General features: G+C 45.8%; 1 protein-coding gene across 5 annotated transcripts in view; it reads left to right on the top strand.

The window, feature by feature from the left end:
* The window catches only part of SYNE2 (spectrin repeat containing nuclear envelope protein 2), a 175,831-nt gene that overhangs the window by 147,607 nt on the left and 13,705 nt on the right, over window positions 1-14,519 (top strand). For 4 of the 5 annotated variants that reach the window (XM_048305476.1, XM_048305478.1, XM_048305477.1 and 1 more), the window contains 4 exons: window positions 9,447-9,609; window positions 13,052-13,239; window positions 13,390-13,540; window positions 14,006-14,188. In XM_048305476.1, coding sequence (XP_048161433.1) covers window positions 9,447-9,609; window positions 13,052-13,239; window positions 13,390-13,540; window positions 14,006-14,188 — 685 coding nt within the window. Of the gene's footprint in view, window positions 1-9,446; window positions 9,610-13,051; window positions 13,240-13,389; window positions 13,541-14,005; window positions 14,189-14,519 lie in introns of those variants that run through there. The other variant, XM_048305481.1, reaches the window with a different exon arrangement.

Raw genomic sequence — 14,519 nt, forward strand, 5'->3', positions numbered from 1 at the left:
TCTGTTAAACACACAATGAGCTGCTGCCTTTATTTGTACTTGAACCTGGCTCCCAGTGGCCCACCCACCATCACAGGAGCAAGGACCAAATTTCACTGTGTCTTCATGGCAGGCCAAGGTTTGGGAAGGAAGTGAGCTACAGAGCCAGGCATGGAGTAGGAGAAGATGCATATTGAGTAGCTGTGTGTTCAAAGCCAGTTCTTCACTTTTGGGCACTGAATCTTTCTTGTAGATGGGCGCTTTTTGATCCTGTGGTTCAAGACTAAAACATAACCTGTATCCACAAAGGAATCTAATTGAGATATATTGCCAGCTTCAGTTCTGTGGTTGCTAATGTCCCCATGGCTGTCCCTGCAACCTGATTAACATTTTATCTTCTCTATAGTGCAGTGTATGGCTGTGTGATACCAACATGAAACCAAACCAGCCTGGAAGCCAATGTATCAATGCAGAGCATTCCTCCTGATAGCTTATTTCACCTTTTTTAAACCAATAAATGTCCTGGGACAGATGGGCAAATTAGGTGAGCTCCCCATTTAGTCCTGAAGTGATTCTCTTAGTTTGTGGTGACAAGCTCAGATTTGCCATATGGCTGCACTTGCAGGACTTAACTCTTCCATTATCTGCCTGTGCTCAGCCTGTGTGGTGACAAAAGCTTTGCCTTGCATGTTGCATCAAGCCACCGTCTGACTGCAGACTTGGAAAAGTCCCAAATGTTAATTTTCATGGGATAAAGTAACCATCAAGGCATTAGCATGCCTGGAAAGAAGAACAAATGAATTCTGTTCAGCTCAGAAGATACTCTTACCATGGGAGGTTTGTGCTGAAGTCTTTGTTGAGGGATGGGGGATACAAACACACTGACAGGCAGGAAGGGAGTGTTGTGCTGGCTGTAAGGATGGACACAGAATCTCTTGCTTTCGTTACTGAAGCAGTAGGAAGAGGAGTGCACAGGCTGCATGAGGGTGGTAGACAACCAAAAACCCACGGAGTGGGGTTTACATCCTCAGTACCACTCTGGAGCAGCACTCCTGGGTCATGCATTAACAGACAAGAACTAGCAAGGAACTGTGCTGTGCACAGCCATGTTCCTTGGTGCCCTTTCCTGGGCCATCCACCACTGATTCTAACTCCAGGCTTTGCTTCCCAGCCCACTGAGGAAACCTTTTCCTTCTGCATTGCTGTTTGCAGAGTGCCTGCTGTCAGGCTGGAGGAGCACCCCTGTGTCACTGGAGGATGTCTGCACTGCCTGGGGCTGTGCAAAGCATTTGGATGATGCTTGAGCCTTCATTAAAGCCACCAGGGGCATCAGGAGCTGCCTCCAGCAGTTTTGGGTCTGCAGACCAGTCTCTGCAGTAACTGATGTTGCATTTCTGCACCGCTGGGCATCCTGCAGCTCTTGCCACTTGCCACCAAGCTGTGGAAGGGGGATGCAATTTCTCAGCTGCTCTGGCTACAGGCATACTGATGTGTTTTCTTACTTGGTGGGTCTGGTGCATGTTTTCAGCCTTGTGGAGAAAGGCAAAGTTTTTGTGTATGTAGCAGGAATGGGTTCAAATGACTGCGACCTTTAAAGCAAGCATGAAAATAGGGAAGCTAGCAAGGTCAAATGTGCCTTCTCATTCTTTTAAATGCAACTGGCCTTGGCAACTGGGTCTTTTCCCTGTGTTTGCAAGCTGTCAGCATCATTGCATAGTCCTGGAATCTTAAACTGCCACACTCAAAGTCAGCCCTTTCCTTCCGTCATCGAACTTTGGAGATTCAACGTGTTTTCAGCTCTTTCCTGCATACCCTGGGGGGCTGAAATTCCCAAACAGACAGAAACTTCTCAGGTTGCAAAAAAAATGTGAAGGAGTTGAAGCTCTCCAGTGACACCACTTTGTGGTGTGCCGGGGGTCCACGGAGGCTTTATGGGGAGTTCCAGTGAGCTGCCAATTTCCTCTCCTCCCTTTCACCCTTCACTGTGGTTGGGTTGCCCCACAAGTCACTCTGACAGCAGCAGGGCCCAGGTGGTGGGTTTGGGGAGTGAGTTCACAGCACCTCTCAGCTGGTCTCTGTTTATTTTCCACCACACTGATCACCCTTTGGCAGGGCAGACAATCAGGCACCACGTGTTGGTGTGCTGTCCTACCCTGTGGCAACCCACAATCAGTGTGGGTGCACTCTGGGTTCGAAGGTCTTTTTAAATTGCTGCAGATCAATACTGCATGGCAAGGGAAGCAAAATACGCTGGAGAAAGGCCTCCCCAGGTAAATAAGACAGCAACGTCCAGCAGAATTGTGCTGGTTCGTGGCAGTACCCCTGTAGAATTTAATTCTTGGGGGTTTTTTTGGTATGCAAAGTATGTGGATGGTTGAAATCTCACTTAGAAAGTGCCTGCTTTCTTTCCGTGTTCTCTCTGTCCTTTGAGGATTACGCTTCTCTCCAGTGTAAAAGCTGTGACAGAATTCATTATTGTCTCAGGCATGATGGTTGGGCTTATTTTGGTTATGCAATGTGTGCAGGGAGCAGGAGGAGCTGGCAGTGCAAGGGCCGTCCTTGTCTTCCGCACACCGTCTTCATTCCCAGTGTCTGCCTGCAAAGCTGGGGGTTATCTCCCCGTTTGCTCAGATTTACCATTTCAAATGTGGTTTTGAACCACCCTGGACAATAAACTGTGGAGGTGACTGGGCATGATTTACTTGTGCAATTGTCCAAAGCCCTCTCACAGTGTGCTGTGTCCTCCCAGGCACTGTGTGTTCTGCCATGTGAGCCATCAGCAAGTCAGTACAGGTCTGTGGAAAATTACCTGAATACTGAGAAACGTTTGATTTCAAAATCATTCTTTGCATTTTTGGTGGGATTATCACAACTTCTTTATTTTTTTCCTGATATTGGCTGGGTGGGGAATGACTTGTAACCCAAGGTTCTCCGACTTCCGCCTTTTTTTTCCCACCCCGTGATCTCTGGCAGTCATAACACACAGAAATCATGACAGTGTGTTTTTCCACAAACGAATGATATCATAAATGAAGATTAGAAGTTATTTTGTCCTCAGGCATAACAGGCTATTTGCACTGGAGGCCTTCTGCCTGCTCTGGAAGGGTAAAGAGAGGACAGGTTAGTGTGTGGGGGATTTAATTCGTACTTAATTACCAGGGATGTAGTGGTAAAGGCGAGAAAGCAGAACGCAGGGGAAGTAAGGATACATCTTTGTACGTGGTGCCTGTGCGTGGATGTACGTGTGCTCGTTTTTTTGGGTTCGCTTCAGACTGACTCTGCTGCAAATCATCCGGGTCTGAGGCTCCAATCCCTCTTTCTCCCAAGAAATGAGCACCGCATCCACCTTTCTCGGTGCCGGAGGCTCCAGCCCGCAACCTTTTTTGTCGCCAGCCGCGGGCAGCCGCCCGGCGTGCGCTTCCTCACGTGCTAGTCATTCTCTTGTGTCAGAATAAAGCTCTCGTGGTTTTGTTCTGAGGAGGGATGCGGCCGTTCGCCAGGTAAAAATCCCAACGCAAAACGCAGGGGTTAAAATAGGGGGGAGAGAGAGCTCCGGTGTCCCCCCAGCTCAGGGTCTGGGAGGAGGAGGACGGGCGAGCTTCCCCCCCCCCCCAACACGCGGGATGCTAAAGCGGCGAATAAATAGGGCATCTGTGGAGGAGGGGTTTCCTCTTCCATGCCTGCCTGGTCGCACAGACGGTCCCCCCTTGCAGCTTGGGATTTGCAAGCTGAGGAATGGTTTTCTCGTGCGAACCGTAAGTGCCGTGTGGGTGCGCGGCCGCGGGCGCGGTGCCGGTGGGTTCTGGAGGAGCAGCGGGACCCGGCGGCCGCGGGGGGGGAGCGATGGATGCGATGGATGCGCTGCGCCACTGCTTCGCCGCAGCTCGCCTTGGACAAGTGGATGAGTGGGAAGTGCGGCACGTTAGCAGCAGGAATAGTGCTCAGGGGCCTCTCGCTTGCAATCGGCTGTGTTCGGGGGCCGGCACCCGAGGCGGTGGAGAGCCGTGGTAACAACCTTTGGGCTCGCCGGCGGGGGTGACGAGAGAAAAGCCTCCCCCAAAGCCTCCTCCGGCGCGCCCGCCGCTTCTCCCTGCGCACACACACCCACGGGCACGGGGCGGCTGGCACGGCACCAGCACGGACCGAGAAATGGCCTTGCCTTTCATACGAAAGGCCTAAGACCTGCCTTTGGCATCACCTCTCCAAACCGCGTCTTTTGTCCCTCACACGGTTAAGCTCCCCCTGCGACTCACTGAACAAAGGTTTCCTGGGCTGTGCATCTCATTGTTTTGCCGCTGGTAAACAATCCTGTCAGCTGGCAGGGCCATTTCAGCCCCTCCTCCTCCTCCAAAAGACATGTATGATAGTCGTTTTTTCTTATGACATTTGCACTTGTGAAGGAGAGTTTTGAATATATGTCAGGATGTTTTTCATTCTTTCAGACACTAAAATTTGAATGCTACTATTTACCTTATTTGAGCTTCCCCCCGTACCTTTTCCTGCAGCATTTTGACAGCTAAAGCAATGCAATTGGCATGCATTTTGTAATTCTTTTTGTTTGTGTGAATACATTTCAATCAACCTAGAAGCTCCTCCTACTGCTAGGTAATTCCTGAGTAGTTACTACAAATACACTGTGTATTTCTGGGGCCATGCAGTGACACAGCCTGAGACAGCTTAATGATTTTCTCTTGTAACCCAATGCTGGCAACTACATTGAGGGTATTAAGACCCAAATCCAATCTCGAGTCAGGTCAGTTAGTCCTTCTGTTCACGTTTGCAGACAGCTTTTAGTTGTAATCTCCTAGTTTTGTTCTTTTTCTGCCACTTCTATTGTGGTGTAAGATTAAAATATTTAAAAACTGGCTTTGTTTGGCTTATCCCAGGCAACTTATGCATGTGTCTGAGTGCTAATCAGGGTGGTTTTTTAGCTTGGCCCATTGCAAAGGACAAGACAAGTCTGAATTTGTCAGGTTTTTTTGAGATTAGTGGTGATATTTTAATTGGATTTTTAAATATTATTATCTTCTTTTTTTTCCCCTTCTGGAGGCATGTTGAATTGTGGCAGGTGAGTTCTCAGTGGGAAGTGAACAATGGATAAGTGGGCCTTTTTTCTGTAAACAGTAAGTTTTTCCTGTTTGACCAATCTCAATTAACGTGAGAATCGCATTTCATAGAGGAAGAACTCAAATCAACAGTGGTGGCATGTTCCATCCTCTGGAAGAAGCTGGTTTTCTTTGCTGTACTTGAACTTTTAGTGCTGTTAATTGACTGTGTGTTGGGTGATTGATCACCTGGACCTGGTGGGAAGCTTTTGCCCCCAGGCTTGGAGGATTGCACTGTGCACCCCCACCCCGCTCCCAGAAGGGCTGTCTTTACCCAGAAATAGTCAGGATGCATCTCGAAAGACTTCAAGAAGTTTCCTTCATGCAAAGAGCAGGTGATTTGTAAGAATATTTTCAGTGTGCAGATATGCATCTGAGAATGGTGGTTGCAAACTAAGACTTTTATGAATGTAATTAGTCTGTTTCACTCTTTTTTTTGAGCTGTAGCCAGGGAAATGGCAGTTGCCTGTGACTTCTGTGCAAGCTGAGGATACTCATGTTTTTCATCATTTTACCTCTTGCTTCAGTGTAGAACTCTGCCCTTTTCCTTGGGCTCTGTGTCTGCTGACAGCAGCACATCAGCCAGTGCAATATCTGGACAAGGCTGCCCTCCCATTTATGCACTGCACTAGTATGAAGTTTTGTTAGGTTTTTAGTCTTCTTTGGCTGCTTAGCTCAAGTTTGAGATTAATGACTTAGTGCATTAAGGGTGTTTAAATGACTGGCAAATGCCAAATTCTATCCAGAATATATAACAGATTAAATTACTTAATTACAATGGTGTGTCTAGTGACAATTGCTAGAAAGTAAATACAAGCTCTCAGTACCACAATGATGCTGCCTTTGAGACTGTTGCTTCTATTAACACTAGAAGATAAAGATCCTTATACTTATGGTGATATTCAGCATTTGAAATTCAGAGTGATTTCTAATCCGAAACAATATTGGAGTGGTGGTGCAAAAAGGCATGCTTGGATTCTAAAACTGTTGCTTCTTAAATTTATTGAATGTGCTTTCAGTCATGAAGACACTTATTTACAATGCAGTATCGTTTGGTTTTGCTTTGGACTTCCTTGTCTGTGTTCATCTGTCCACTATGCAGACTGAAGAAAGATGCTTTGCAACCTGTGAATTTTTCTGTAATGCAGCTTAGGCGTGGGAAGCAGGTGGATACAGGCAGAGACAGGAGCACAGGCAGCCAGAGATGATCCTGAGCAGCACAGTAAGCTGTGCTTTCAGCAGGTCAGGTGTGCCATCAGATGGTCCCAACATGTGCATGTCTCCAGAGCAGTTGTGGGAAGCATCACAGAATATGCAGGAAGTAAATTGCCACGGAGTACAGTCAGGGACAGGGTGGAGATCAAGCCTTGCTTTCCTCCTGAGTGGCCTGAAGTCATGCAGAGTTAATAATGCAACAGTGTAGATGTTCAGCTGTGACTCTTCCATTCTGTACTCAGCACAGAGCCTGTATTGTCCATCTCTCCAGGGAAAAGGGTTCCTGAGTCACCTGCCTTTGGAGGACTACATGCCTTGTTAGTCTGCTGAGCATCATAACCAGTCAGATCCAAATTGACTGGTGGGAATAGGGCAGAGCAGGAGTTAGTTGTTCTGGATAAATAACTGCCAGCCCATGACAGCACCAGAAAATGTTGCAATGGCATGTTCATTGAGTACCATTTAATAGAAGCAAAACCAGGAGCAGGAAGATTTATACAGCAGCTGTTTGCTTGGGAGCCAGATGCTGTCTGCATACAGGGTTGAACTTGGGAGCAAAGTTCTGAAAAAAAAGCTCGTTAAGAAAAGTAAGAGCAGCTAAATGCTTTTGTCATGCACTGGTTTCCTCTCAATCAGCTCCAGCAGTGGAAAGCAGAGTCAGTGTAAAGGGGCAGAGGCAGGTGCTTTGCACCTCTGTCAGCAGCTCTGTGGGTACAAGGCAGGAACATCAACTTGGGCCAAATCCTTCAGGCTGGTTTGCAGGGTTACATGAATCAGACAATAACCAATTTTACTTTGGGAGAGTGCAGAGTTGTTAAATACCTGCCAGGAGCTTTAGTGTAGGACTGTGTTCTTCGAACCCTCACAGAACAACTGAAAGTGCTTTTGGTGCTTTTGGGACAAGGGGTAGGGGAAGCTTTCCATGCTCCTAATCCATATGAGACCCTAAATTTTCTGGCCTTACTCTGTACCTTGACACTAAACAACAGGACTGAACAAATCCAGCAGGATTATTCCCATATCTCCTCCATAAGTGCTTTACCTTGAATCAAGTGTCTAGCTGACATGTGTATCCTCTTTGGTTACCTTAAGGTTGTTAATAAGATCAGTTGTTGCTTACAGGGTGGCATATTCATTATGGATTAGGTATCCTGCATGTCTTCTGTCACTGTACCATGAGGCAGCTGCAAAACCCACTCATTACTGGCAGTTTGGACCACTCTTCTCTAAAACTTGGCAGGATGGTTTGGTAGCAGGCAGGACAGTGGGCCAGGACACTGTCCAGGCACCCTGTCTGGGCACTTCTGCCTTGGAACAATCTGTCCCTGCCTGCACTGCATGACATTACATCCCTCACCCTGCCCCAGTCGCAGCTTGCACAATGCTGGTGTTGCCAAGTACATCAGGGTTCATGTCAGACTCCTCAACAATCCCCTGCATTTGGGGACATGCAGAGAACCCCTTGTACAAGATGCCCTTGCAGACCCACTGCTGGTTTTGTTTGTATGGTGACAGTTCCCAGCCACTGTGGCCAATGAACAGGAAATGTTTCAGCCTTTTCACAATACATACTTTAACTTTCTGTACTGCACTTGACTTAAATAATGAGGCTTATTTGTTAGTTGCTAGAGCAGGTAGTAGCTATAGGTTTAATTTGTTAATTTGCATTTTAGAAATCACATGCAAAGTTCAAAAAATCATCCTAAGGCATAAGAACATAACTAGAGATCAGGAGACCAGCACAGGGAAGCAATGCTGGCTAAGAAGTGGGCTCTGCTAGGACATGGGTAGGATGATTTCACCTGACCTTAGAGTCTGCAGTGTTGATATTTATAGTACTGCAGGGTAGACCATTGCAGTTCATGGGGAGAATAGCATGCTTTTTGGTACGGTTCATCTCATCTTGTGATCTGGATGTTCAAGACAGGTCTGATACAAATCATGATCTTTGGTTTTTTTCTCCATTAACTACCAAGATCTAGATGACAATCTCTATAATAAGTCTGAAGTGATAAGTGTCACCCTGGTGTTGCCTTTTTAGTAATTTTTTGTTGGGAATTGCGATAAATGAGAATTTTAAGAAAGATTTGAGAGCAGTGAGGTAGTTTGCCAGATACTCCTCCAACACATGGAGACAAATTTGCCAAAATACAAAAGCATGCTACTTGGGTAACTTGAGGGGCTGATACGGGGTTTTGGCATGGGAATATGCTGTTAAGGCTGGAAATAAAAAAAAAAGTTTGCCTGCAGTTTGAGAGCTGTGCTACAAACAGCTGTAAGAAAAGTAAATGGTCTCAGTGGTTCATTTGGTTGCCCGCAGCACAAGTCTCCCTGGCCATGTACTATTCTCCCCCCTCAGGATTGTTTTTTAATTTTTCACTCATCAGGAAAGTCTGGCGTATCTGTACTCATTCGTGTGGTGTTTAGAAGAGCTTTTAATGTTGTGGTGCTACAAGTTCTATAGTAGCTGTTGTTCAGGCCTTCTCCTCTCCTGTCATCATCCAGAGGATGGTGATGCCCAGGCACAGGTTGCCCAGAGAAGCTGTGGATGCCCCGTCCCTGGAATTGTTCAAGGCCAGGTTGGATGGAGCTTTGAGCAACCTGGAATAGTGGAAGGTGTCCCTTCCCGTGGCAGGTTGGAAAAAGGTGATCTTTCCGGCCCTTCCCACCCAAACCATTCTGTGATTCTATGGTTTTCCCAGGTGGAGCGGTGGTTTGTGCAGATTCTGCCTCTCTTGGCAAAGTGGTACCTTGTTGATTAGTGTGGGCCTGTTGCTTGCTGAAGAAGACACCGAGTATAATTCACAGCAGGAAAATCAGACCACAGATACCCATTTTAGTTTAACTGCAGCAAATTCTGGTACAAAGTCCCACTTGGATGAATGTTCAGTGTTCCCTCGCAGATGAAAATTCACCTTGCTTATACAGTTTCATTAAAGCCTTCACCCAAGACCTGCTTGCAGCTGTAGAGCAGGGCCTGCTGAGCTAATTTGGGTAGGTTTTGACTAAAACATGGCTCTGATTTACAGGCAGCAGCTTGACGTGACATGGCTTCATAAAGCTATGCCTGTCATCACCTTCTCCTGCTAACAGCCTTTCCACTGATTGACCATCTTTGTAACAGAATGTTCTTCCTGGTTTGCTTAGGGTGAAGAAGCTGAAGGAAACATTTGCTTTTATACAACTATTGGACAAAAACATGAGTAACCTTCGCACCTGGTTGGCCCGGATTGAGTCTGAGCTTTCCAAGCCTGTTGTTTATGACATCTGTGATGACCAAGAAATCCAGAAGAGACTGGCAGAACAGCAGGTGGGAAATAGCAGCAGCCAGAGTAAATGAGCTAAAATGCTGCTGATTGGTCCTGGTATAAAATCACCTGTTTCTTTTCTTGAGTGAGCCCTTCTGACTGTTTGCTTTGCATGGCACGTTCCTGCCAAGATGCGCTACATGGAAAATTTGTATTTGCTTGCAGTAATTTCAGTATTGTGTTGAATTACCCCTACTTCTCCCTCTCCCCATTCACCCAAGGAAAACATGCAAAATACAAACAAAAGCAAATTTGCTCAGTTCAGTACAGCAGACTTCCTGAGGACTAGGCAGGGCACAGACAGTGGGCAGAGTACATGAGGATGACTTAGACTGACAAGGCGTGAATGCTGCTCTCCACAAAGTCGCCGTGACCAATCCAAGTGCTGCGATTTGATGCATTGCCCCCACTGGCTCCAGTTCTCGTCCCTTCCTTGCAGACAGCAGAGCAAGTTTAGCAGAGCAGGATGCTTGAGCTTTGGAGGGTGGACTTGTGCAGACACACCTTTGGCTGAGGTTTGATCCAGAGGCAGGCTCTGAAGATCCCTCAGGGCTGGGGGAGCTGGCACATGAATGCTGCTGAGACAACAAGTGTGAACCAACCTCACACTGCTGGGTGTTGGTGGGCATTTATCCAAGGCATTTGTTTACCAGGGCCATCTTAGGAGAGGAGTTGGATAGTCCTGTAGTAAATTTCTCTAGCCAGCGAGGAAAAGGGACTTCTCCAAAGTGCAGACTTGATGGTGGAGTCATCCTTTGCTCAGGGCTGTGCTGTAAGTCTGCCCCAGTTCTGAGTGCTTGGCTGTCATCTGGCCTTTGTGTTAAACAACAGTATTTGCCCAAAAACTAAAGATCAAGAATGAGTCTGTCAAGTTTGGAAGCTTGGAAGCTTTATGGCGTCTGCCTTTAGGAACACTTACTGATGTCCTTCCCATCCATTCCATCTTTTCTCTCTGGCTTCTGCTTTCATGTCTAAGGATCCCTGAGTGACCCAAACCTGGGGACTCTGTTCTACGTTGGTTGGTGTGGCTGTCCTTGCACTCATGTCCTAGATGTCACGGGATGGGCCAGCTCCTCTGTGACAGGAGTGGAGGTGACTCCCACTGACTCCATTGCAGGAGCTGGTCCATCACCAGAAGCTTGGCCCAGTGCCTCTGATGGTTTAATCTGAATTGTGAATGGCCATATAAACAACAAGGAAATATTTTCTTCTCATCCAAACCTTTTGCATTCTCAAAGGCCATAATAAATTGCCAGGCTGAGCAGAGCATGGAGCACAAAGGAATTGTGTCCAAACTAATTTATTTTTATTATGGGCGTTCAAGGTTCAGCTAGCTCTAAGAGCCATCATTTGCTGCTCAGAGCTACTATTTTTTTTTTATGCTGTTTTACATACAGACCTCTAGGCACCTCTAGACTTCTACTGTAGCTTTTTATCAGGCTGAGTATGAGAAGACTGTGCTGATTAAAAAGACCACAGTAAAAAAAAAAGCTGCTTTTGCTCCGCATTAGTGAAACATTTATCTGAATGCGACAAGTAAAAAGATCTTTCCTGGTTTTATCTGAACAATTATTTCAGCAAAAGCAGAGCAATGGTGAGAAATATGCCCTACAGGCTTCTTTTATTTGACATCCATGACTGGAAAAGCTTTACCTGTGCAGTCTTGAATAATGAAATTTAAAAGCCTTGTGTATCCACAGAGGTATTTTATGGCATGTTATTACAACGTGAATGATACTAATTTTAAGATTGCAAAGGTGTTTCACTAATGCAAAAATCTAGCAGTGTGTAGTCTCTTTAAGCTCTCTGGGCAATGCAGTGCAGAGTTGAAGGAATGGTACCTTGTGGGGCTCAGTGTATGTTCCTCACCCTCTCTCTTAGTTTGTTGTGTTTGTCTCACTTAATGCAGTTAGGTCATTTGGAAAACAGCATGGATTCTGCCTGGGCTATTCCATGAACCCAGGCATGGCCTGAAGTAATGAGATCGTGTCAGTAACATTACCAAAAGTGCAAGTTAGAATTAATTTTAATCTGTGGTCAAAATTCTCATTTTCACAAATACACCGGTAAATCCAGTGGAATGTAGTGAATTCAGAAGAGACTTCATAAAGCTTCAGGTACTGATGGTGAGGTAGAGCCTCCTCCCAGCTGTAGAGACTGTGTTGAAAAGAGACTGATGCATCTTGCTCGGTAAATAGCTGTGAATCCTTAGTAACCTGTAAAAATTTCTGTTGGGTCTCCTTCTGGCAGTCTCTCATCCATCTAAAGATTTTTGCTCCTACATTCCTTAAAGCTGTTCATTACTACAAATCCCACAAGCCATATTTTGACCGTTTATGGCTCAGGCCTTGATTCAGGTACCCACATAACCACTGAGGACTGCCACTGAGTGATACTCAACTCCTTGACTCCTTGCAGCTTGTTGTCTTCTGGGAAAAATCTTTCTTCAACTCCTTTTGTATTTGCTACAAGCTATGTCTGTTTCCAGGTTTTGTTTTGTTTTGTTTTGCTTTGTTTGGGGGATTTTTTTTAAGTCTAGAGCAAAACCAATTCTGCTTCATCTGTTGACTGAAATCAGTAAATACCATTTAATGGGAACTCCAGTTCACTTTTGTCAGGAAAATGCTCATTTGTGTTTGTTGCTCTAGTGTTATTCAAGCAAAAGTCTCTGTATTCTTCATTAGAAAAGCCAGAAATGGGCTGAAAAAATGGAATTGTAGTGGCTGTTGTAATTTTATTAATATTGAAAGTTGGTAGCATAGTACGGATCTACCTTTCAATAAGAAATATTTAGATAAGGCCTTGTTTCTGTCTTTCAATTACAGTGACTTTAGGAGTAGTGATGGGTACAGGATGAGAGGCAAGACTATCACGGAGATGCAGGCTCTGGAGAAGAAACCTGTAGTGTAGATTAGACAAAAGGTCCTTTGCCAGACCCTTTGAAACAGTCTGTGAGAACAGGAGCCCTAGGAGAGAGAGTAAGAAAAGTAGTGTAACACCAGGTACTTGTGTTTGTGTTTCATGCTGCAGCCTGTGATCAGTCACAAAAATGCACATACTGCACTAGGAGTTCTCTGACAAGCCTTTCAGTGTAGTAACCTGATATGAGACAGTCATCTTGTGCTGTCAAAATTAGTAAGAATTTATTTATAGTATAAGTAAGGTTTGGATTTGATTGCACATTAAAATTGTCCAGACTGTTAATGAGAAGATTGAGTTTAGACTGAGACACCAAAGATAGACAGCCCTTTTTTTGCATGGCATTTCTCTCCTGACCTGTGTCATCTGCACAGCTCATGCTGCAAGTCTTTTCTAAAGCTAAATAAGCTTTTCCTGACACAGGAATTGCTCTTTCCCCATCCTCTGCAGCATTTTGAAGGGGCATGGCTGAAATGTAGCCGTGCATGTTTCCTTCCACTGACGCTGTTCTTTTGCCAATGGCAGGATCTGCAGAGAGACATAGAGCAGCACACGGCGGGCGTGGAGTCCGTGTTTAGCATCTGTGAAGTCCTGCTCCACGACTCAGATGCGTGTGCTAATGACACAGAGTGTGACTCCATCCAGCAAACCACCAGGAGCTTGGACAGACGGTGGAGAAACATCTGTGCCATGTCTATGGAAAGGCGAATGAAGTACGTCTCTCTTCTTACCCTACAGAAGTCTGTGGCAGCATTTGGAGGAAACGCTGTAGCTGTTGCCACAAGCTGAATTTTGAGGAGGAAGAAAGAATCCAGAGTTGATAGTTAGCTTGTGATAAAACCTTTCTGTTCTTGCTCTCTCAGAATCGAGGAAACCTGGCGTCTGTGGCAGAGGTTTTTGGATGACTATTCTCGCTTTGAAGATTGGCTAAAAGCATCTGAAAGTATAGCAGCTAGGCCTAATTCTTCAGAGGTTTTGTACACACATGCAAAAGAGGAGCTGAAGAAATTTGAGGTGAATTTTTTAACTTCCTTTTTTATGGTCAGCATCGGGCTGCTGAATACTTATTGTCTGTGCAAAATGCCTGGGTCACTAGAAAACGCTACTTTGGCATTGGTAGTATGGGGAATGTAAATAATTTTGTGAATGTGCAGCTGCTAGATGTCTGTTTGTCTCCAGAATTTTTTTTTTTAATGTGGGGAATAAAATGCTCAGAACAGACACTTATAAGTTAAAGCCTTGCTTTTTATAGGCAAGAGACTTTTGTAGTTTGATATTTATTTTTTTCTTCCTTTTCCCAGTGAGCTGAGTCTGAGCAGATGGTTTAAAATATGGGTTTTAAAATCTGAATTTAGTTTTGCTGTTGGAAGGTCTGTTTTTAAGGGAGAGTGCATCATCTCTCTTGCATCATCTCTCTTGATGGGTAGTATCCACATCCTGACTCTTACCAGGGAATGAGCTCCTCACTTTGCCCTGCAGGCGTTCCAGCGGCAGATCCATGAGCGCCTCACGCAGCTGGAGCTGATCAATAAGCAGTACCGGCGCCTGGCCCGCGAGAACCGCACTGACTCTGCCAGCAAGCTCAAACAGATGGTGCACGAGGGCAACCAGCGCTGGGATAACCTCCAGAAACGAGTCGCTTCCATTCTCAGGAGACTCAAGGTAGTGGCACGGTGGGGTGAGAGAGTGAGGAGCACTCGCAGGTTTCTGCAGGAATTACCCAAGAGCAAAGCCTACATCAGAGCTACTCTGTGTGTCCTGAGCTACCGGCGCAGCAGAGCAGCTCTGGAAGAGTCACCGAGTACATGGTGTAAACCTGACCTTGGTAGATCGGTTCTTGGTAGCTGAAGAAAAGCTTAAAGCAGATTTTGGGAGGTCAGTTGCAGTACTCATTGCTCCTATCACACTTTCCTCTTACCTTCTTGTAATGGGTGGATGTGTTCATGCACTTGCACCTTTCCATAGGTAAGAGGCAGAGAGACAAAAGGGCCCC

The sequence above is a fragment of the Corvus hawaiiensis genome, chromosome 6 (genome assembly GCF_020740725.1).
Source record: "Corvus hawaiiensis isolate bCorHaw1 chromosome 6, bCorHaw1.pri.cur, whole genome shotgun sequence".
In the NCBI taxonomy this organism is placed as follows: domain Eukaryota; kingdom Metazoa; phylum Chordata; class Aves; order Passeriformes; family Corvidae; genus Corvus; species Corvus hawaiiensis.